This window comes from Mauremys mutica, chromosome 4 (genome assembly GCF_020497125.1).
Source record: "Mauremys mutica isolate MM-2020 ecotype Southern chromosome 4, ASM2049712v1, whole genome shotgun sequence".
In the NCBI taxonomy this organism is placed as follows: Eukaryota; Metazoa; Chordata; order Testudines; family Geoemydidae; genus Mauremys; species Mauremys mutica.
The window spans coordinates 58,877,181-58,900,341 of record NC_059075.1 but is presented as its reverse complement, the minus strand read 5'-3'; the positions used below and the strand labels follow the sequence as shown (position 1 = coordinate 58,900,341).

General features: G+C 41.1%; 1 protein-coding gene across 1 annotated transcript; it reads right to left on the bottom strand.

Annotated features, from left to right (window-relative positions):
- Window positions 1-646: 646 nt before the first annotated feature.
- Window positions 647-20,787, bottom strand: THBS1 (thrombospondin 1). Its single transcript, XM_045015066.1, has 22 exons — window positions 20,478-20,787; window positions 20,122-20,214; window positions 18,621-19,198; window positions 17,928-18,003; window positions 17,448-17,644; window positions 17,162-17,287; window positions 16,046-16,139; window positions 14,121-14,294; window positions 13,487-13,663; window positions 12,922-13,095; window positions 12,189-12,316; window positions 11,893-12,045; window positions 10,915-11,133; window positions 10,163-10,270; window positions 9,324-9,483; window positions 8,690-8,808; window positions 6,232-6,466; window positions 5,468-5,695; window positions 5,068-5,339; window positions 4,114-4,211; window positions 3,847-3,986; window positions 647-3,066 (listed from the first exon to the last, which is right to left on the bottom strand). Exons 2-22 carry the CDS (start codon window positions 20,186-20,188, stop codon window positions 3,059-3,061), a joined length of 3,531 nt encoding a protein of 1,176 aa, XP_044871001.1. The 5' UTR covers window positions 20,189-20,214; window positions 20,478-20,787; the 3' UTR covers window positions 647-3,058.
- Between the last annotated feature and the right edge of the window lie 2,374 nt (window positions 20,788-23,161).

The following is a 23,161-nucleotide window of genomic DNA, read 5'->3' as shown; positions in this document are numbered from 1 at the left end:
TACTCACCTGGCAGCGCTCTGGCGACGGGGCCTTCACTCGCTCCGGGTCTTCGGCGGCATTTCGGTATTTCGGCGGCGGGTCCTTCAGTGGTGTGGAAGACCTGGAGCGAAGACCCAGAGCACCGCCGGGGCCCCGTCTAAACTATTTGAATCAGGCCCTGGTAACCATGTTAGTCCCAGCATATTAGAGAGGTAAGCTGAGTGAGATATCTGTTGTCAGACCAACTTCTGTTGGCTAGAAGTTGGTCCAATAAAAATATTAATAGAGTGAAACCCCAGTAACTTGACATTCTACTACCAGGTTCCAACAGCAGGTAAGTGGCTACCACTGACATATTCTAATGCATACTGACCAGCCATGCCTTCATGGAGCATGCCCACAGTATAGAACACATTCATGTCTACATCATACTTTCATCTGGTGCTTAACGTACAGGATATAATCCTGATTTGCCATTGACTTCAATCCTGGTCCTGTTCTATATTTCTAGGAAAATCTTTATTTTCATATCATCCCTATCATTACAATATTAGTTTGCTATCCTTATTGAGTTGAGCCTTCACAACTGAGTTAATGTTAACTGACCCATTAATTCAAGTAGCCCATAGAATCATAGCGAGAAGAAATGAAACTAGATAAAAGATGTAAATATAAATTTCCATATTGGTTTATTGTTCCTTGTATGTAAGAAATTTTATTGTACAACACACAGCTTTAAAATGTAAAATGGTTAAAAATGTGTACAAAAAAGCATGTTCTTAGAAAATTATGCTAATAGCAAAAACATGGGCGGCGGAGCAAAACTCTTCAATTCAGTGTGCAAACATTTTATAAAAATAGAAATACTAACTCTACAGGTAGCACTTCCTGATAAATTATTTAAATAGCGTATCTACACAATTATGAGATTAACTATTACAATGGCAATGAGAAAAATAATTTATAAAAATACAAGCAATGGTATACAAGATGACAAAAATATAACACAACATTAGAAATAGTATTTAACATTGTTTCAATGCCATTTTCTTACTGGGAATATACTTTTCTGCAAAGAGAATTTGACTATGTACAGCATTTAATTTTTTAAAAAGTTCTACAGTAGCTTTAAAGTTTGTTAGACATTTAAATTCTGCTTGATCTAAAGATTTTTTTCTCAAGTCACACAATGAGGTAATATTTGTACGTAAAAGTTTCACCTTGTTATTTTTTTTCCTTTTTTTTTTTGGAAAGACAAAGGATTATAGGTATAATCATGCTGCCCTTTACACCTGGAACAGCTTCAATTAACATATGTCTTCCCCCGCTCCCCCAGGAGTGCCTAAAATCCCACCTTCTCTGTGAAGCCTCATATTTTCACCACTGCACATGGATCATTCCAATGTGCGACCTGCAACTTCATAAATGGCTACAATCCAATGCTATACAGACAAGTGCCATTTGTGCCTCTAGTATGAAAACTTGTCGGGGCAGGGATTCTGTTCTTTGTCTGGCATATTGTTGACCAATGGTCAAACACCATGTACATCTAATGGCACTATGTAAATGATTAACTAGTAACAAATGCTGTCCAGTCTCTCCAGTAACAGGCTCAAGAGATAGGAACTGACAGTATCTAAATAGGCCTTGAGGTTTCTTAAAGAAGCAGAAAGGTAACCTACCAGGCCATCACCAATTGCCTTGCACAAAGTAGTAAAAAAAACACAACACATGAAACGCTGACTGAGAAAAAGCCAACAAACATTCATTCCATTCCCTCCCTGCTGCTGTTCCCTGTGCTCCACATTCTTTATGGGAAAGTTGCTTTTTGTAATTAATACATCTCAGCTATCTGATCCAAACAAAAAAGCTTTCTAAACTAAAATCTAGGTTCAGTATAGAACAGAATTAATAAATAATCTGTATTTACAATTGTACAGTCTTGAAGACTTGTAACAATGATTATATGGATAGTCTTGACGCATTTATTGTGTTTTGTTTTATCAATAGTCCTTCAGTCATTATGACATCCAGGATAGGTAAAAAATAAATATTTTACATTTTAAGGTTTTATCTACAGCCTTCTTCCTCCTCCCAAAAAGTGAGGCTTTAAAAAAAAAAGTCCATGAAATTTGTAGAAAAAGGAATGTTACTATTGTCATTTGTTGTGCCTTTTTAACCATAAAATATAAAGCACAGATTGTTCCTTGAAGGCCAGCACAGGTGCTAATTGAGATGGTGTGCTTTCCAACACCTTTTTAAAAGTTCTTGCTACATCAGCACTTGCTACATGTGGAATAAAATAAATATCTCTATTTAATCAGGCAATGGCACTAGATTCCAATTGTGAATCCCAGTTCTCACCAAGCTGGTGCAATCCTGTGTGTCAATCTTTATGCCCTCTTCCCCCACTGGGGATCCATTTTACAGTTTCTATTTTATACTGTATGGATTAACTTGCTAATACAGCTAGTCTACATCATGAAATCAACGAATATATTTTAGTCACCTGAAAGATATTTAGTCCAAAATGTAACAGTTTCTCCAAGTTACCTGGATATAAACCCCAGAGAGCATAGACACCTTTTAGACAAACATGGCAATTTTCTGTTTAACCTTTAAAAGTCCACCCTCCCATCCCAAATCCCCTTTCCTCACATATTGAAATGTCTTTCATTTTTAAGTAGTCCAAAGCACATCCAAAGATGCTCTTATTACAAAAATGCTACTTGGTGGGACCACCAGTAAAAGAGAGGCAGTGACATTACACTATGATAAACAGCAAAGCAAATGTCTTTCTTGCTGAAGCAAATGTGTGCTTTTTAGATTAAGACAAATTCTCATTCATTAAAAATACATTTGTTTCCTTCCATTTTAGCCGAGGTCACATGTTGAGTGTACTTTCAGTTTCATTCTTTCAAAAGCATTCTTGAGGCAGGTCATGTGTTTTGAGTCCACATTTGTGCAGGCAGAAAAGGAGGAAGGAATACAATGGTCCCAGGGTTTGTAAAATATTAACCATTTCAGAAGGTGCAATACCAGCATTTTTAAATAGTCTCTGGATCAATAACCTCGTGATTATGGATCTGTGGAGGAAGGGCGGAAGGAGACAGAAAACTTATTACAGAATGAATTAAAATATTTCTGTATTATTAATCATAATTATAATTAGGGACCAAGCTGAAAAGCAGTTCTTTACCCATTTGGCAGCAATTTCTTGAGCCAGACTTTTGTATGAAATGACCAGGAATGTAAGAAAGATTTGAATTATGTGATGGGCTAGGTTTTCAAGTGTGTATGCACTCTAACTCAGCTGAACACATAAACCCTGACTTGTATGGGCACATAAACCATGAGCTGTGCATACATTTTGCATGGGTCCAAGTCAATTGGGATTTGTTTGCAGGTGCATATGTGTACATTAATATGAAAGTAAGGATTTTGTCTTTTCAGACTGCAGTTTATGCACATGCATTTGAAAAATCTGGCCAGGTGTTTAAAAAAAAAACCAATCACTAGCTGTAGTTCAAAGCATGAAGTAAATATATTTTATATGCCTCTTAAAACATTATGTCCTGCAATTAAGTCTCTTCAACATTTCACTTTAAGTGGATGGTAACTTAACTATGCAAAATTCATTAACAGGATGTCCTCTATCCATCCCTGCACAACTCACACGGATCTCAAAAGAAATCCTGCATGTGGCTCAAGAGTAGTATAAGATGATCAAAATGTTGTATAATCACACAGAATTTAAATTGATAAATTTCACCTTTAAATTTATTTTAAAGAAAGTTGCCTCTGAAGAAAACAATTATTTCAATGGACTTCAATAAAATGTCATACCAACAAGATGCCATCCTTACCTCTGCATTCATATTTAAGATCTGAGAAGAACACCATTTCTTGAGAGAAGACAAATAATCCTAACCGACCACCAGCATAGGTTTTATCATAGATTGGTCCTGAATCAGCCATGATTTTCTTCCCTTCGTACATTACAACTCTGCAAGAAGAGCAGTAATAAATCATCCTTGTCAGCTGCGGTAAGTTTATCTTTAATATAAAAGCTAACCATTACCAAAATGACATTTGCCCTCAAGTCCCTTCGGATATATCACAACAATAGTTACCTAATGTAGCCAGTCTTTGGTCTGTGGCTAAGACGCCATCTGTAGGCAGTAAAATCTTTCCAGCCTATATGACGAGGGTCATGCCACAAGGTCCGCACCTAAAAAAGAAGGATACAATTATAAATAACCAACAGAGGAATCCAATTATTTAGGCAATATTTTGACACCATGACAACATCTTGAGAAGCTTTTATATTCAAAATAAGGGCCTAAAGCTGGATAATGTATCCCAGGGTTTCTCAAACAGGGGTTGCCGCTTGTGTAGGAAAAGCCCCTGTCGGGCCGGGCTGGTGTGTTTACCTGCCCCGTCTGCAGGTCCGGCCGATCGCGGCTCCCACTGGCCGCGGATTGCTGCTCCAGGCCAATTGAAGCTGCTGGAAGTGGTGCGGGCTGAGGGATGTACTGGCTGCCGTTTCCAGCAGCTCCCATTGGCCCAGGGCAGTGATCCACAGCCAGTAGGAGCCGTGATCGGCCGGACCAGCGGACAGGGCAAGTAAACACACCAGCCCAGCCCGCCCCGCCAGGGGCTTTCCCTACACAAGTGGCGACCCCTGTTTGAGAAACCCTGGTGTATCCAAAAGACAGGCTCTGAATGAGTCTTTTGAAACCCATCTGATTTAACTCTACTCCTAGAGAGGTTCCTATTTAATTATTCAATCTGCCTAGTGTTGGATGTTGAACGTTTCAGAAGGTCATCAGAAATAATGGACTCCCTACTTGTTTTAAACTTAGTAGAGTCCCTTAGCTCCAAAGGGAAACTATGTAGAGCTTATGCTTCATAATCAAGTTTATACAGAAAATCCTACAACTACAAATTACAAATAATTATTTCTTCTAAGAGCCCCTTTCTACACTAACAGGATGCATAAACTCCCCAGAATTACCATGCTTATTGTTAGAATAAAGCCTGGCCTCCGGTGCAAGAAAATAATTAACCTCAAATGCAGTTCTTACCTGCCCAGCGGTGTTTCCTGTGTGCCACAGAGCATTTCGAAGGTGCTCTCCAGGACCTGTGGTAGAGTTCACGACTTTGATAGAAAGACCTGAGTATCCTTGAGCTTTGGTTGGTGTTGAGTCCCAATAGGACTGGGTGATCTGCTTCCACATGACTACATAGAAACGGCTGCTAGACTGATAACCAAATACAAAGCCAGCATAGTCATCATCCCTTTCTGTATTGATGAAGAATGTGCCACTGAAGTCCACAGCATTGAATTCATCAAATCCTGGGTGAAGAATAAGGAAACCAAGTTTGAAGCCTCTGCTTTTATTAGTCTTATGCTGGACCTAAAGCTAAGTTTCTAGACTTTTATAAGACACTATGAGGAGAGAGGATCCAAAATGTTCTACTCACCCACTGCAAGTCCAGGATCACAATTGACAGTCTGAACCAGCTCTTTACCCTGGTGACGAACCACCCAGTTAGGATCATTTTGCGATGTTCCCTTGGGATCCAGGGGAACCATCTGAAATCGACGGAAGTCTGTCTCACTGATGTCAACATTCTCAGGGCAGATGTCATCAATGTCTGGCACATTGTCTTGGTCAAAGTCATCTTTGCAAGCATCTCCACGTCCATCACCTACAAAAGTATAGGTTCACAGTGACAACTCTGAAAACTCATTGGCATAATTTGAGAATGATGTATCACTACAGTTGCCTCAAAGTCATACATGATATTTGAGACTGAAATCTGTTGCAATGTTTTGGCGGTGCCACTACAACAAGGCAAATTCTTGTAAGAGGCCTAGATTTATTTACATATTCACCCTGGTATCTTAGTGTCAAGAAGTTTTTTTAAAGATATGGTTTAGGTTTACATTAATTACAGTAGCCATGATGGATTAATATGTTCATATCCCTTCTCCCTATCCCAGTATTTCTTCCATTTTGGCATATTCCCAAACTTCATTAAGATACTGGGAATGAGCATAAGATCTGCAGTAAAAAGGAATGACATAATACTAATATAAACTGTATACACTTGTTTTTTTTAAAACCATTTTAAAAAGAGAACAAGTTATTCATAACAGAATTTTTTACACATCTGTATGTAATGCTAGACAAGCCTTTGCGGAAAATTACTGGTTTTGATATTATAATGTTCATCTTACGTACCATCAGAGTCAGTCTGGTCTGGGTTGGCAACCAATCTGCAGTTATCTTTATCATCGGGGATACCATCATTGTCATCATCATGGTCACAGGCATCACCTTTGCCATCCTTGTCATGGTCAGCTTGATTGGCATTGGGCACATAGGGGCAGTTATCTAGGTTATTTTGATGGCCATCTTCATCTATGTCCTGATTGTTGTCACATTTATCACCTATGCGGTCAGAGTCAGAATCCTCCTGTTGGAGAAGGAGAAGAGGAAAAGCTTGAAGAACAAGCTTTAAAATGCCAACACTTCTTGCAGCACTTGAGGATGCTGACAAGAAAGACACAAATACAAATCTTGAAAGCTAGAATTTGGGATTGCTATTCGCTTAAAGAAAAAGGACCAGTATTTAATTACACTCATTTTGTGATTCAGACAAGACTAGTTGTGCTAACTTATTTTGAACTACTTTATTATTAACATTTCACTAACCAATTGCTTTAGAGTTATTTATCTGAATATCTGGGGCTCAGAGAGTAGTGTGGTTTTCAGCTTTTTCCCAGGATATGTACAATTATGCATGTAATGTTTCTGTCACTGCAGGCTAGTCTCTATTTACTCCATGAGATTTGCAGAGATCTAGTGTCAATTTACCCTCCCTCTTTCACCTAGTATCTTTCTGTTCCAAGCACCATATGAAACTGACTTTGGTATGTACCTAGCCATTAGATCACTCTTACATTACAAGAATGTTTTGACAGAGTGTTGTATGGCTTCCGCTCCATGTCATAATTTTCTTAATTACAGCAACAGCCTCCAAAGCCCTCTATAAACATACATACTATGTGGTATTGTAAGGAGATAGCCCATTACTAAAGGAAGTAACTATGTTTGGAAAACCTCTTCTGCTTGTATTTTGTATATACTTTAGCATCTTGTTTTTGCTAAAGTATATACAAAAAAAGTTAGTTTCTGTAATATGATCACATGGCATCTAGCTTTATATTTGTTAGAGCTATCAAAAGTGAGCCTGTCCTATATTCTTGCAGACACTCCTCAGACCCCAGGAGTTACTGAAATGTCAGAGGCCATTTTAACTTACACATTCTGAATTGCTACAAGTGCTAGAGTTAAATTATTTTTTCCTTAATACTCTACCCTACAGAAATACTTACAGGTGAGAGTTTTGTGGATTAATTTAAAACAACTATTCAAGAAAACACTCCATGAAAACCCAGAGAAAAACCTAACAAAAACAATAGACTGGACCATGCTTCCCCCGCACTTCACCTCCACCTATTAGAAAGAAGTCAAGTAAACGGCAAATGTAAAGCCACCTAACTTTCTAAGCATAATTTAAATCCTTGCATGTAACACTGCCCAGGCAACTACAGTACTACACTGGATTCCACTGATTTGCAACAACTTTTCAGGAACCATACAAGCATTCCAGTTATGCCCCTGAAGCTATTCATCTTACTGCCTTTTACTTGACAGGACTGTACAGGCTTTACCCACTGCTGCCGTCAAGTGTCTTAGAACCAGCAAATTCAGTGGGAGGGGCTGGAAACTCCCTCACCTCCACTTAATCTTGTAAAGATTAGTTCTTCATATTATTTATGAATGTTGGAATATACCTTTGAGCCTTTGCCATAAAGAGGGCAAAGCAGGCAGCATTACCCTTATTGTACTGGCAAAGGCAATCTTTTGAAATGTGGTGGTTTTGTACTGCTTTAACCTTCGTCTCAAAAAAGCAATGTGTCTATAGGAAATGAAATGCAAGGCACTGCACTAGTTAAGCCTCTGGCCCTGCCATGCCTAAGACCTACCTCTGTTCCTAGCACACTCTGTGATGTTCAGCATCCACCCTGCATTAATGTCAAGCACCTGGCAGATGTTTGGGGGTTGTTTTTTTTTAAAAAAAACCCAACACTCAACTGTTGCTTTTTGAGTCACATTACTCCTTTATTTTAGCTAATTTGGATCCAGTGTTTTGTTTTGTTTTTTAACTCCAGCCCTAGTAATGCGTGTGTCTCTATTTGTAATTTACATAGTCTTAGTTTTTCTTGCACAGCATGTTCATTTGACTAGACTCCAGACTGTACAGTAGAATCATTGAGAAGAAATTCTCATAGGCTGTTTAAAATTGGTTGTTACCCATGTGAATTTCATGCTGTACTCCCAGAGTTACTGCAACTGACAAGATCCATGGACAAGTTTACAGACATGAGTGAGTGTCTCCCATTAAAAATGCTCAGGACATATATGACTTCAAGCAAGAGTCCCACAAACCTCCGTTACTCGATTTTTCAGTCAATAGCTAGCAGCTGTGTGAACTCCCTGTGAGTTATGTTATCACCTGATAAAGGCATCATTTGTCATGTCAGCACAGCATGTATAATAAAGGGTAAAAATTAAATGATAAATAAGATTTGAATAGCAGGTCCAGAGAGAGGTCAGAATAAAAAAACCCTACCTGGTCTGGATTGTGTTCCATAGGGCAGTTGTCACACTGATCTCCAACACCATCCAAATCTGTATCCCTCTGGTCTACGTTGTAGACATATTGGCAGTTATCCCTTTCATTAAGAATGCCTAAAGGAGCAGAGCAGAGTCGATGAATTCAAGTGGCTTACATAGATCATAAAATCCACAATCTGAATACTGTATACTGGCAATGGAACTGCAAAAAGTTAATAAGGCTAACAATTAAGCCAGCAGTTTGTATGTTGCTAAAATACCCACAATTGTACAGCATAATCTACAGTAATTTATCTAACAACCGATTGAGACCCCTGTTACAACCATGGGATAGCACAGAACTTCATTAGTTATATCTCACACCCATTGCCAGTGTGAACAGGGCTATAAATCAGGACCACCTGCTTCAAAAAAATACAGGCTCCTAAACTAAAAGGAGAATGTCTATTGGCTGTAATAGGATTAGTGCTTATAGCGTCAGTCACTAGGAGGTGACTTGATCACACACCTGACTTTCTATCTAGTATAAGACAGTGGTACCAACAGAGGCAATATATAACTGCCATCTATGCAGTACTGAAGTATCTGCGTATGTGTAGGAGGGTGGAAATGGCAACAGAACACCTTACCATCTCCATCAATATCCACAGCACATGCATCTCCTTCTCCATTGTTATCAGTGTCAGTTTGATCAGGGTTGTGATTGTAGGGACAGTTATCACAGCGGTCACCAACATCATCCCTATCATAGTCATACTGCTGCGGGTTGTAAATGAATGCACAGTTGTCCTGCAAGAGGGAGGAGAGGCCCAAAACCACTATTAATAAAGAGAGAACTATTTTGGTGCTTTATCAACACAATTCAAATGTATGGCTTTTGTTTTAGGAAGAGATTTAATGCAAGTTAAGAAAATGCTTGAAAATTCAAACTAGTTAAGACCTCTTCAGTGGACAGATCAGAACTACAGTTTCTTTTTAAAAATAAACTTAGATTGTAATGGATCCAAATGATGTCTGGGAGGAAGAAGTGGAATAAAACAAATTTAGAATTTGCAAAAAACCATGCACCCTACTTAACAACGTTGGCTAATATTTCAAGCCCTTTGCATCTTAGATTTACCACTAGTGTAAACAGCAGAAGTGATAAAGTTGCTCACTTGCAGCAGTGGTGAATTACAATGACATTCTGAAAACCTTGGTTAGGCTGCTATTGTAATGAATAAAGCATGAAGTCAAGAGTCAATCAATCTCATTTTCAAAGCTCAGGCAGCTGCCGCTAGTTCCCAGAACCACTGAAGATGCAATCAGAGTTAGGCATCTCTTTTCAGATAGCCAACTTTCCCTTCGAGCCTGTCAATTTCCTACAATCTTTTGTTAAGATTAAGGTCAGAGGCCAGGACTTGACCACTGGGAGTAGGGAAAGGAAAAGATACACTAGAAAAGGCATGACTCTTTCATATTGCCTTACCCTGTCATCTGGAATGTTATCATTATCATCATCGTTATCACAGGCATCACCAATTCCATCCTTATCATAGTCTTCCTGCCCAGAGTTGGGAAGATTGGGACAGTTATCCTACAAAGGAGGAAGTGTACAATATTTTTATCCCAGGCATAAATGTCATTTTCTCTCTCTTTTTTTAAGAGCATGAACAGCTAGAGCTATACAGCATAATTCAGATCTCATTTACACTGGTGTTATCTCAGTGTAATTCCATTGATTTCAACCAGTTGTCATAATTATTAAAGACTGCAGATAAAGTTTTCAAAAGTCACTTAGAAGCTTAAGTGCATGTTATTTTTTAAGATGGTACTTAAGCACTTGATAATCTTCCCCTGTATCTTTTTTGCCTAAAGCTTTCCTCTGTCACATTTGAGAATGTTTATGAGTGGCTAAAAATAGGCTCTTCGTAGGAACATACATGTGGTATTTTTGTAATTACTGGAATGTTCAGAATTCCTGAATGTTACAGGCATGACTCAACTACTGTAATAACAGGTTCTCTGACAATCTGGGACTTTTTCTGACAATACAATGCCATGATATCCCTGAAGGAATATATTCCTATCTTGCACTATAGGTAGTTTAATACCTGTAATTACTCAAAGGCCTGACTGTCTCATAAGCCTTTAAAATATTGAGCATTTAGCACATTCCTCAGATATATACTAAGGCAATTTCTTAAAACCGTAAGTGGGAGAACAGGGGAATTTTCTTACTTTTTTGCAGTGATAAGTAGCATTGGTAACACAGACCAGGTCCTCATTTGGCCATCCATCTAAATCAGTATCTTCACCACAGATTATGCCATTGCCAGCATAGCCTGGTTTACACTCACAGCGGTACATGGGGTCACTGAAGTGGCCAAGGTAATTGCACTTGGCATTCTTGTTGCAATCATGAGTTCCATCTGTGCATGGATTACGTGGTTTGCAGACCTAAAAGACCACACATACACAAAGACAGTAAAACCATTGCAAAAGTCTCTATCCTCACTCTTCCTGGATATACCACTAAGGCAAGAGGAATTTATGGCTGTTTTGATTCTAGATCCTTCAGAAACAAAATCTTGGAGAGTTGCCATCTTAGCATTAATTACTATTTTCCCTTATTCAAACCTTTCATCTTCAAAGGGATCAGGCACGTACAGGTCGAAATAGTCACGTGTTAAATATTTACTTCATTTCTGAATTGGCAACATTTCATCAAATGTTCATTCCCCCAAACTCATGACATACACACCTTCCCACCTTTAAAGGGCTAACAAAGCAACAGCTTCTAAAACTCATTTTACTGAAGCAGATTATATGTTTGTACTATGCCGTCTCTTCAGATAACCTTTAAATTCCCAGACCACGAAGGCTGGTAAAGAACTTGCTTTTTCCCTTTTCTGAAAACTTCAAACCTTTTCAGGATACAGAAGGCAGAATACAGAAGGCAGCTGGGAGGTTTTATAGGTAATAAAAAAAGGTAATAATTGGAGATATACCAATCTCCTAGAACTGGAAGGGACCTTAAAAGGTCATTGAATCCAGCCCCTTGCCTTCACTAGCAGGACCAATTTTTGCCCCAGATCCCTAAGTGGCCTCCTCAAGGATTGAACTCACAACCCTGGGTTTGGCAGGCCAATGCTTGCTCAAACCACTGAGCTATCCCTCCCCACTTATAAACCAGGAAAATTCTCAACTTGGCAGTACCTGCTTGTTAGCTGTGGCATCCTCAATACCACGACCAAAAGGCTGTGTTCCAGTAAAACGTGGTGGGCATGGCAAGCAGTTGTATCCAGGTTCAGTGTTCTCACACCTGTGCACTCCACTGAGGACAAAGCAGGTATCAGGAACCTCTTGACACTGATGTGGGAAAGATTGGGGTAAAAGGGAAAATTAGACAGGATTTCTTAGGACATTTGGATTTTTAACGTGTAGTTTAGTGTTTTGTACTTTTTTATTTAAAAAAAAAAAAAAGGCTAAAAACCAGAACTCAAACTTCTCACCTCATCAATATCTTTGCATTGAACACCATTGCCATGGTAACCAGTAGGGCAGGCACCACACTTCCAGGAACCATCAGGGGAGCTGGTACATGTCGTTCCCGCAAAGCAGGGATTAGACAGGCATCCATCTGAGACAAGATTAAATCATGGTAAATGTCAAGCGTTTTAGTAGTCTGTTAAGGTGCTGGATATGGCCAATATGTGAATTCAAGCAAACTTTTTGGACTGTTTTAAAGGGATATGGCAGCATTTTAGACTTGAAAACAACCTCACTAACCAATGGAAAACACTAATGATACATTTCTACGTGGCAGTGACATTAGAATGCCAAATGAAAATAAGAAGTCATTGGTTTCAGTTGCATTCTTAGCTACAGAAAGAAGTGTTGTCTAATGGATTGATCATGGGTCTAGGAGTCAAAAACTCCTTCAGATCTAATCTCAGCTTTGCCAATGACTTGTTGTGTTGGCTTGACAAAGTCATCCAGCTATTGTCGTATTCTATCCTCAGTTACACAAATAGAAATCCAAAGTAATGGCACTGAAATCAATTGTGTTGCTCTAGATTTGTAGCAATATAATGGAAAGCAGAATTTGACTCTCAGTTTTCCCCATCACTAAAATGTAGATAATACAGACTTCAGATGAGGTGTAGTTTTTGCACAGGTATTTGAAGATGTAAATGTATCTCAGGGCTACAAAAATACATTTTTTTTAAAACTAAAGTTACTCACCAATTGGACAGTCCTGCTTGTTGCAGACCTGGGTCCCTGTGGCATGACCTACGCAGTCCTTCCCACCATACTGAGGCTCAGGATCATTGCAAAGACGTCCACGTTTTTGAATGCCTCCTCCACATGTGACTGTACATACATCCCATGGAGACCAGGGTCCCCAGTTTCCATTTACTACAAAGCAAATCCATGCAAAAATGTAACCATTCACAGAACTGATTGTAAATTCAGCAAGATACTACTAGCTGCATCTAACCTAGGTATTGATGTATGTGTCAAGACCACTGCTGCACTTAGACGTCATGAAATAATAAAGGGCAGAATGGCAGCACCTAAATTTTTCATTTCTAAGTTTGCTAAAATTAGAGCCTGAGTGTTATTCAAACTAATTTTTTAATTTACTTATTATTAAAAAAGCCACTACAGATAAAATATGAGATTTTACCCAGCAGTTGATTAAACAAGAGACAGTTGCCAGGAATAGATTATATAGCAACTTCCAGCTCAAGAGGTTTATTGTTTAAGCTAAATAATGTAATAGTCTCTATTTGACCAGTATACTTACTTGGGCAAGGGTCTTTCTGGCATGATTTGGTTTCTCTTGCCTCACCCTCACACGGTTTGCCATTCATCTGTGGGACTGGAGAGTTGCAAAGACGGATTCTAGTGATCATGCCAGTGCCACAGGTAACAGAACATGATGACCATGGTGACCAATGGCTCCAACCACCATCCTGTTTGACTTTAGAAGAGACAAACACCTATTACTATCTATGAGATATCTGTGAGTTCTTTAAGGCATGTCTGCATAGTTCCTAGAAGATTTTTGGCAGTGTGTGAATGCCATTATTAAATAAAAACCAGAGTTTTACTACACCACCATCGTGGCTACAGATTAAAAAAAAATTAAATGCATGCTGGCCTGAGATTTTGCTATGTTTAGTTCAGGCCCAGTGCCAAAACAAACATTCATGCTTGCTTCCAGTGCATACATTTCAATTTTGACATGAGTTTAATAGACAAAAATCTCAGGAACTGCTAGAGCTAGAGACTAATGTTTTGTACCATCTGTAAGCAGCTTATTGTGGTTTAAATCATTACTATGACTTGTGTTAATTTAATACTTAAATTACTACTGTGGAAGCCAAGGGTGGGCTCAGGTAATTTTTATGAACTATGCAAGCAGATGAAATACTTACATCTCTTATCGCACTCCTGAATGTGGCAGGTACGAGTCTGCACAGAGGAACCTTCACAGCGATTATTGAGACTATCACAAGAACGGCCTCTCTGCTGAACCCCATTCCCACAGGTCACAGAGCATGAAGTCCACTCAGACCAAGGGGACCAGCCATCCTCTGCATAGTCACTGGCTGTAACAGAAGTACATTTATGCTTAAAATGTGAATAAGAAACTTCTATTTTATAGACTGTGTTTAAACTCTTTTCCCCTGACAAAAAAAAAAAATCAAAGGCTACATTGGTCATTTCCCTTCCTTTTACAAAACATTTTAGCATGAACTTTAAAGGTTCTGTGGTGTTGTCTCAGTGGCCAAGCACAGAGGAAGCCAAGGGCAACACAACTAGTTTAGTGCTGAACTTTACTTTCATAAGAGTTTCTCAGTTCACTGTTTGGAGGACCAGCTTACAGTTAGGCAACGGCTGCATGTATGTACTATTGCTGCTTATCTTGAACCCATTAGGCCATAAGTTGTGCTGCTTGGAAGAACTTCAGAGCCATTTTTTAATCAGAAAATGCAGTTCGGTCAAAATCTAAATGCTTTGCAAAATCATGTTTCTTCTGCCAAAATTTCATTTTGGAGAAAAACCTTGAAAAAAAAGTTCCAATAATGTCAAAATATCCAATTTTGACATTTTCAGAATGAATTGTTTCACTTTTTGTTGGGAAAATTTATTTATGTTATATGATTTAAAGAGTTGAAATCCAAATGAAGTGTTTTGATCAGTCCAAAACAAAGTTTTCAAAACTTTCATTTGGGGAATTTTGAAATTTTCGGGTTTTGTTCAGATTCAAAATGAAGCCAAATTTCAAAATCTTTCATGAAACAGAATGTCCATCCTCTGCACAGCTCTAGTTATTAGGTACATATGTTGTAACTTTAGCACCTGCATTCTTATTTTTCACCATAAACTTTGAAGATATAAGGCCACTCGTTTACTATACAAGCACCCTCTGTTCACTCAGATGTAATACAGCGAAAGCTGTGATATATCAAAAACAAACACGTGTCATTATGACTTGAGTTCTATGCTATTTTTGCTTTTATTGTCATTCCTAAATTCATTATTCGTGTTATATTGTGGTCATAGTTCAGTTGCTAAATCTCTGAAGATTCACTTTAAAAGCATAATCACGACAAAATATTCTTGTAAATAGTTTACAGTATAGTTATATTTATTGTGGAGGAAGATAGAAATCTAATCAGAAAAGTTGTTATCAGAGAACCTGATGGTAACAGCTTTACTTCTCTGATATTTTAAGAGATACAGTCTTTCTGCAAATTTTATACTGAAAAGTCAAATATTTTGCTGGAGAAAGTTGATACTAAGCTATCCAAATACAACAGTTCCAAATTCAGATGATTTAAAAGAAGAACTTATGTTTGATTGGTATTAGAGCATTCCAGTTTCAATACTGGTTACATCAGACTACATTGTCTACAGTACTTTGTAGTACGGGCTTTTGAGGGACAGTTAAACTTCCTTTATGTGGCATGTTTCTTTGGATCAGTGCCATAAAGACCAAATTCAAAAGCAAGTAACCACATCTGAAATGTCCACCCCACCCTCCTTTCATTGCAAACATGCCTGGACTGCCTGAAGTATCTTCATGTTTCCAGTATCGCAGTGGTCATTACTTTGAGAAGTGGTAATTAGAATTTAATATAGCTAATTTATCAACTATAGTCTATTTAGAACAGGACTGCATGATCATTTAAGGGTGTCAAAATTCAGTTAATGCAAACTAAGGCTAATGGTTTTCCAGTGGTGTAACCCTATGCCCAATTGTGTTATTTAGAGTACATTTTAGTACAGTATATCTAGCTAAGTGAGACAGCAGAGCAGATTACAGCTAAAATTCCAAGCAAATTTAACTACTTACGCCAGCATCGCGGGCAGCACTCCCCATCAGGAACGGTGGCATTAGAACAAGGCATGAGAGGGCAAGACACTTTCCTGCATATAGTGGCAGAATTCTACAAAGAAGAAGAATCATAACTAAGCAAGTACAAAGAAATTTAAGCTGAAATTTTAAGCTGAAAAAGGTCAAATGCTAAAGACTATTATCTACTGAACTTCTTGGAAAAGGTTCAGTAGTAAGTCTACTGCATGACTCCTTGTTGTATTTAGAGCTGACACAATAGTGGTAGTTGTATTCAGCTAATAACTGGTCTAGGAATGACTGGACCAAGTTAAAAAGAATATGAAGGCCTACAAGTATTCCATTTATATCCAATACTTAGCTTTTGGTTTCCAGATTGAAGCAGGCTTTGAGGGATTTGTACTCCAAAGTGTTTTTAAGAAGGTATAATTAAGATTTGAAGAATGCCATAAAAGGAGTTTTAAGAAAAGAAGTCTGTGGAATTATATTTATGGCATTATTCAGCATTTTAGGATATTTTATAGCATTCCACAGGAACAGAACAGATTGAAGAATGAATTCCTTGTATAGTTCTGTGGTAGTTTTGGCTAGCAGTTACCAACTTTGAAATAGTCCTTCCTTTCAGGCTGCAAAATGTCTGCAAATTCAGTGACATTAACAGTTTCATTATAGAATCAGGATTTTCTTTTAACTGGTTACATTTTCTGGTGAACTGCAAGGATTCATTCCTATTCATTTAAGTAAGTAAAAGGTGCAGTTGAGCGCCTAATTTGGAACCCAAGTATTTAACTTAGTTTACTTTTTGGTTTGTGTAAACCAAACAGAGGCATTCCCCAAATCACTGAAATAGATTGGTTAATAGACTACTATATCAGTTGGATGTTTTTAGCCTACGCCCTCCTAAAATGCTTTTTCAGCAACATTAAATGAAAGCTGCATTTACAGCACAGCCTACTACATCACTGGGTGCTAGATGGGTCTTTCAGAGGATGATACAATATGCAGTTTAAGTGTGCCTAGTTTTCTGTAGGATTCATTCTTTTACATAACAAATATCATTTAGGTAGCAGTTTATATACAGATGCTGGCATGCTGTGAACTGTAAGACGTCTTTACCTGGCAAGTACATTCAGTGCAGCTATCAATAGTCCACTCTTCTTTATTTTTGTGCAGAATTCCATTATGAATGCACACACCAGGAGTGATTTGCACTACTTTGGCGATCAATTCATTTTCTTCAGTCTTAATGAAACAGAAAAGAAAAAGCATTACAGGTATCTTCTGTACTAAGCTCTCCTTTGTCTCAACACTTCTAGTTTGGTCTACAAGTCTTAAAGGAGAGTTGTATTTCACTCTCAAATACTAGCTAATGAAAACTACTTTGGATTTACTCAGCACTTACCACTTTGCGCACTCTGTCTTGAAGTGTTGTAACCATGGACCTCAACCCTTGCATTTCCACAAACATATTTGTAAGTTCATCACAGGAGAAGCCACAGACTGCCTGGATATCCTTTGTTTTATGGCCAATGTAATTAGTACGGATAGCTGGACTGGAGCCGTTGATGGGATTGTCCAATGTAATGATCGCACTAGTGGCTAAAAACAAAGCAGTATATGCATGTTAATATAGATACACACACTTGCTCTCTCAAGATTACAAGTGAAAAATTCATCGTTTGAAGTGTGCATAACACCTGCTAACATAGCTGTCACCAGGTTCATTTATTTGCCTGTAAGCCTGAAAAAGTCATGTAATTTCTTATACAATAATGATTTGCATTTCAGCATACTTCTGAATTCTGTCTCAACTTGTCTTCCTAGCATGCTGAGGAATCCTATTTTAATAGGTCAGTGGATTCAGAAAAAGTTGCAGACTTACAGCTGGAGCAACCTTTGTTCCTTAGGATGGCTTCCAGGGTTGTTCCAAAGACAAACCGCACATTCTGCAGCACTCCCTGTGGACAGAGGAAAAATGACAACTTTTTGTAGCAATTACAGGGGAGAGAAGTGTAATTTTGCACAGAAAATCCAGTTTCAATTTAAACATAAAAGTCAAAGGCAATAGGGTGAAGCATGTGTCCAGAATGCTTCACTACCCCCGTTTACTCAGTGATAGCAAGCCCTATGTCTGAACACTCTTTTCCCCAGCTCTAAGTGTCTAATAACTCCTCAGACACACAATGCCCTTTCTTCTCTCTATATTCTGGGCTTTGTTTTTGTTTACCAAAATTTGCTACACAACTATTTATCTGATCAGAAACTTCGAGTTCTTCTTGTAGTCTTAGGAAATTCACCATGTCTCACCCAATGAGTCTAAAGCTTAACTGAGCTTGGGATTTGAAGAGGATTTTCTATAACCCACCATTAACACGCAAGCATCCAAGTAGATTGTGGAGACTATTTATGTTGGACGTGGACAGTTTTCCTGCACAAGCTGATCAACGGCTGCACCCCTCCTATTCTCATTACTACTCTGTGTCTCTAGGGTGTCTAGGTGCGGCCACTGTGCCTTTAAGCATTTCTCTCGTTGCAGGAGCCCCATGAAGCTGCTGACTGAGAGAAGGAGCCTAACCTGGAAATTGTCATTGACGCCACCCTTGGCGATGCGTAGCTTGGCACTGCTGGCCAGGTCTCTGGTGAAGATGTTTTGGATGGGGATGTCCAGTTCAGCATTCTCCATTTTCTCACACCCTACATACAGCTGGGCCCGGTCCTCCTGCACGAACAGGGTGATATTCTTCCAGTGCCCAGTGGCCAGCAGGGCATCTTCCACTGACACCACCTGCTGCTTGCCATCACCGGCCAGGCTCAGGTCTAGGGTGCCTGCCTTGCCATTAGACACCAGGTTGAAGATATGGCCAGAGCTGTCCTTGCGCTCCACGACCAGCAGGGTGCCTCGGCTCTTCTTGGCCTGCCGGAGGGTAGCCAGCAAGATGAAGCCCTTCTCAGCATAGATGGCATCCAGCAAATCTTGGAACTTGTCATCAGGCACGGCTGGGATGCGGCTGGCATCCTCAATGCGGTAAGCAGGGCTGGAGGGCTCAGGTCCCTTCACCAAGTGCACCCCAGTTGCCCGACGTCCGGCCCCCTTGCGAGAGAAGCCGATGAGTTCGAAGAGATCAAACACACTGTTGTCATCTCCCCCAGACTCTGTGGAGAGACCAGAGCAAGCGCTGTGAATAAGGCCAGTAAGGGGCTGAGTGGCTGTGCAGCCCTGGGGTGGGGGATCACACTGGCGCTGGGGGCTGTGAAAGGGCTGGTGTTCACTGAGGCTGAGTGGGGGCTTTTAAAGGGGAGTTGGAAGTCAGTCCAGTGGCATGGGGAGCTGGTGGAGAGACCGTGCAGGCAGGGGCAGCGGTGAAGCTATTTCAGTTCTGTAGGGGGGCTGCTATGCAGAAGGGCATGGTGCATTCCAGGTGGGATGCCAGTAGGCAGGTGAGTGTCACTTACATCCCGACTTAGGCACAAAGGTAGCTGGACAGTGAGTGGAGTTTTGAGCACCAATAGAGGAGGGGAAGCACACCAGGAGACACAAAGGGAGGAGAGCAGAGAGCCCACTTCTGTCACATCCCATTTTAAAATTTAAGGAGAGTTCTCTGATCACCTACAGAGATCTCAACTAGTACATAAATAATTTCTCTATATAGCTCCCATGGTCTATGTTGCTAACTAATGCACAGTACAGGCAAGATAGGGGAGAATTGCTCTTTTAGCTCCGCAGCTACATTTTTTTCCAGCATAGTGTGGAAAGGGGAGCAAACCATGCTCTACTTTCAAGTCCTTGAGTGCTCAAGCCTTCCTGGTTGAAGGTTACATAAATTCTCCACAGGAGGAAATAATTTGCTGTTCATAACCACTAATCTGAATATTCCTCAGGCTAATGCATTTTTGTGGGCTAGAAATATCAAAGCAGCTCTTCATCACAGTTTAAGGTTTCATTCCTTCAAAGTCAACACCAAAGATACCAGAAGCCTTTACAAAAAATAAAACAAACAAACAAAACCTGACCATTAATATTGACCCAACAAATCGCTTTATAATCACCAGCTACAGAATGAAGCCACTGCTCTTACCTGGGATCTGGTTTGTTCCACAGACACCAAGCATTAGGAGGAGAAAAAGTCCGCCTGATAGCTCCATGGCAGAACGCGGTCCCCCAGACAAACCTTGGAACAACAATAAAAGGACATCTCAGAGCCATTACATTCAGAACAGTAACGTTCGGGGCCGCTGGCAATCAGTAAGGTTGTCAGGTGCCCTGACACTGCGAAGGGCGGCTAGGTGGGGGGGAGATCACCGGAGAGTGCATATGCAGCTAGATGCACACAAACCCTCGCGCATTTCAGTTGGGTTTTTCCCCTGCTTGATTTGTCCCTTAGAAATTACCGTACGTCGCAGGGGGGGAGAAAAGTGCTACTTCAGCACTTACCTTTACAGGAAAAGATGATGAGACCCTAGAGGTAACCCGGGGGAGAAAATATCTTCCGCAGCCTCAGACTAAAGAGCGACCAATATCCTCCTGAAGCCCCTGGAGTCTCCTGGGGACTCGCAGGCGAGTTGTTGTCCCTAGCGCTCTACACGCGCTCAGCAAAGCCCCACAGCCAGTAGTGCCCGTGTCTCTTTGCAGCGGGGTCTCGCGTGTTCCCGGAGCAGTCCGAGGGTAGCAGCGAGTCCTGCTTGCTGGTGGATCGGATCGGTAGCTGCTTGCGGCCCCCGCAGCTTTCCCTTGGCTTGCAGCCCCTGGCCGGTGCAGTGAAGTGGCTGGAGGAGCTGCTCTCGCCTTTAAGGGGTCGCTCGCATTCCTGAAAGTCCCGCGGGCCAATCAGCAGCAGCCGGGCAGGAAGCGGGCTGGTGTTTATCCAGTTACCTCACAACAAGAGAGAAACAAACCTTTCAAAAAAAAAAAAGTGTGTGTGGGGTGGGGGTGGGGGGAGGGGAGGGCGATGATCGCACTCCAGCCTCTCAACTCTGCGCACAGCAGCACATGGTGGGGGCTCTGCCATGCCACTGCCATAGACCTGTCAAGGGATTTGCTCTGACCCCAGTCGGGATTCCTGAGAGGATCGCGCACCCGAGCCCACACACTGGAGTGGTTCAGCACCCGGGTCTCTATGGGAGAGAGGGGAGCAACCCGGCAGTGACAGAGCTGATTCCCCCAGTCTGGTTTCCCCACTCCTGCCCCAGTAGTTAATTCATTGCGGATCACTGCTGGGCTGCGGCTCTACTAGTCTGTGCTCGTGCGCACTAGCTGAAACCCGGGGCTGTCTCGGCCAGGCTGTCTGCACAGCGGGGCTCGGAGGTGTGAAATAGACACGGACCTTCAATGGGGCGCGGGCTGGGGCTCTAACGCGATGCATTTCCCTGATCACCGGCACACTTTCAAAAAGCCTTCGCATCCCGGTCAAGTTCGCCGTGGTACAATCCAAGCTGTCCACGTGGCGGCGCTCTGCGAATTCTTATGGCCACGGCCGGAGGGGAAATGGGTCTCTAGTTAATCATTCCTAAGGGGAAAGTGCATTTTTTCTTTTATAGGAAAGAATGAAGTTGCATCAAGAAACTCACCCCCACCCTTGCAAACCAGCTCTCCCCAGTTGTACTTTTTGTGCGATTCTTGTTTGAGTGTTAGAGAGAATTATGATGTCACCAAATTCCTCATCAATCGCTATTCGTTCACAGGGAAAGAAACTGCTGCCAGTTCTTTCTTTTCGCTGCTTCCTAAAAATCTCTCCTTCCGGTCGTCTCTGTTCCCCGGGCGCTTCTGAGGAGATGTAGTTAATGTCTGGGAAGCTGTGCAATTCTCCTGGGTGGCGGTCGTTGAGTTTTCAGTTCTCTCCTAGTGTATAGGGGATCTCGGTGCAGTGCACACTGACAGAACCTGTCCCTTGCCAGCATTACTCCAGCTGTCTGGAATCCCATTCATGTCCTCTGGCACTGACGTGAGAGCAGCAGCAGCCCTTCCACGCAATGGAGTGGGTGGGATGAGTCCTATGAGCTAATCAGATCTAGCTGTACAGCCTTGTTGTTGTTACCAGGAGACCCAGGTTCTCAGTCTTCTCCAGACAAGCGCCCACACATCCCCCCAACCCAAGCTTGATAGCAAGTCAGATCAGTAACAGCTAGACACGTGTCTCCAGGTTAATTATGCAGTTTAAATTCCGAGTGAGTGTACTCTAGTGTACTGTGTGGGAGTGGGTTGGATAGGTGGCAGGATATGTGTGACTTTATGTACATATGCCCGATGTGTAGTGTGTGCCAGTAATAATGCTGAGTATGACTGTAGTATAGTACATGTAGTGTATGGTATGTTTGGAGTGTATGAGTTTAGTGTATGTAGTGGGTAGTGCATATGAATAGTAGTGTAAGTTGTGTATATATACTATGCAATGTGTGTGTAATGCATGTATATATAAGTATGCAGTGTGTGTGTGTGAGTAGTGTATGAGTGTATTCAGGGCTGGCTCCAGGGCTTTTGCTGCCCCAAGCAGCCAAAAAAAAAAAAGCCGCTATTGCGATCTGCGGCAATTCAGTGGAAGGTCCTTCACTCCGAGCGGGAGTGAGGGATCCTCCGCCGAATTGCCGCTGAATACCTGAAAGTGCCGCCCGCTCTGGAGTTGCCGCCCCAAGCACCTGCTTGATAAGCTGGTGCCTGGAGCCGGCCCTGAGTGTATTGTATGTAGTGTGTAGAGGACATGGCTGTGAGACTTGAGTGACCTATAGAAAACACCTGAAACCCTGGAACATCAGCACCAGCACTTTCTTCGGAAGATCCTCAGCATAAAGGGGAGGATTGCGGCACTAATGCCAGTGCCCGCACAGAGGCCAACATCTTCAGTGTTGAGGCCCGGATTATCCAGCACCAGCTGAGGTGGAGCAGGCACTGTGTGCACATGCCTGATGTACACCTACCAAAACAACTGCTGTACGCCCAATTCACCAAAGGAGAAAGGAAACGGGGAGGTCAAAAGAAACAGTTTAAAGACACCCTCAAGATAAACATCAAGAGATGTGGCATTGACACCACAGACTGGGAGACAGCAGTCCAGACAGGGATAAATGGCAAAGGACTCTAATGATAACTATCCTTACACCTCTTGTCAACTGTCTGTAATTGAC

What these genes read in the sequence shown, in the direction of transcription:
- THBS1 (XM_045015066.1), bottom strand. Translation starts at nt 20,188, where the DNA reads ATGGAGCTATCAGGCGGACTTTTTCTCCTCCTAATGCTTGGTGTCTGT. An exon ending in GCGTCAATGACAATTTCCAG is followed by an intron (nt 18,004 to 18,620) that starts GTTAGGCTCCTT and finishes CTCTGTCCACAG; the next exon opens with GGAGTGCTGCAGAATGTGCG. An exon ending in AATGCAAAGATATTGATGAG is followed by an intron (nt 12,046 to 12,188) that starts GTGAGAAGTTTG and finishes TTCCCACATCAG; the next exon opens with TGTCAAGAGGTTCCTGATAC.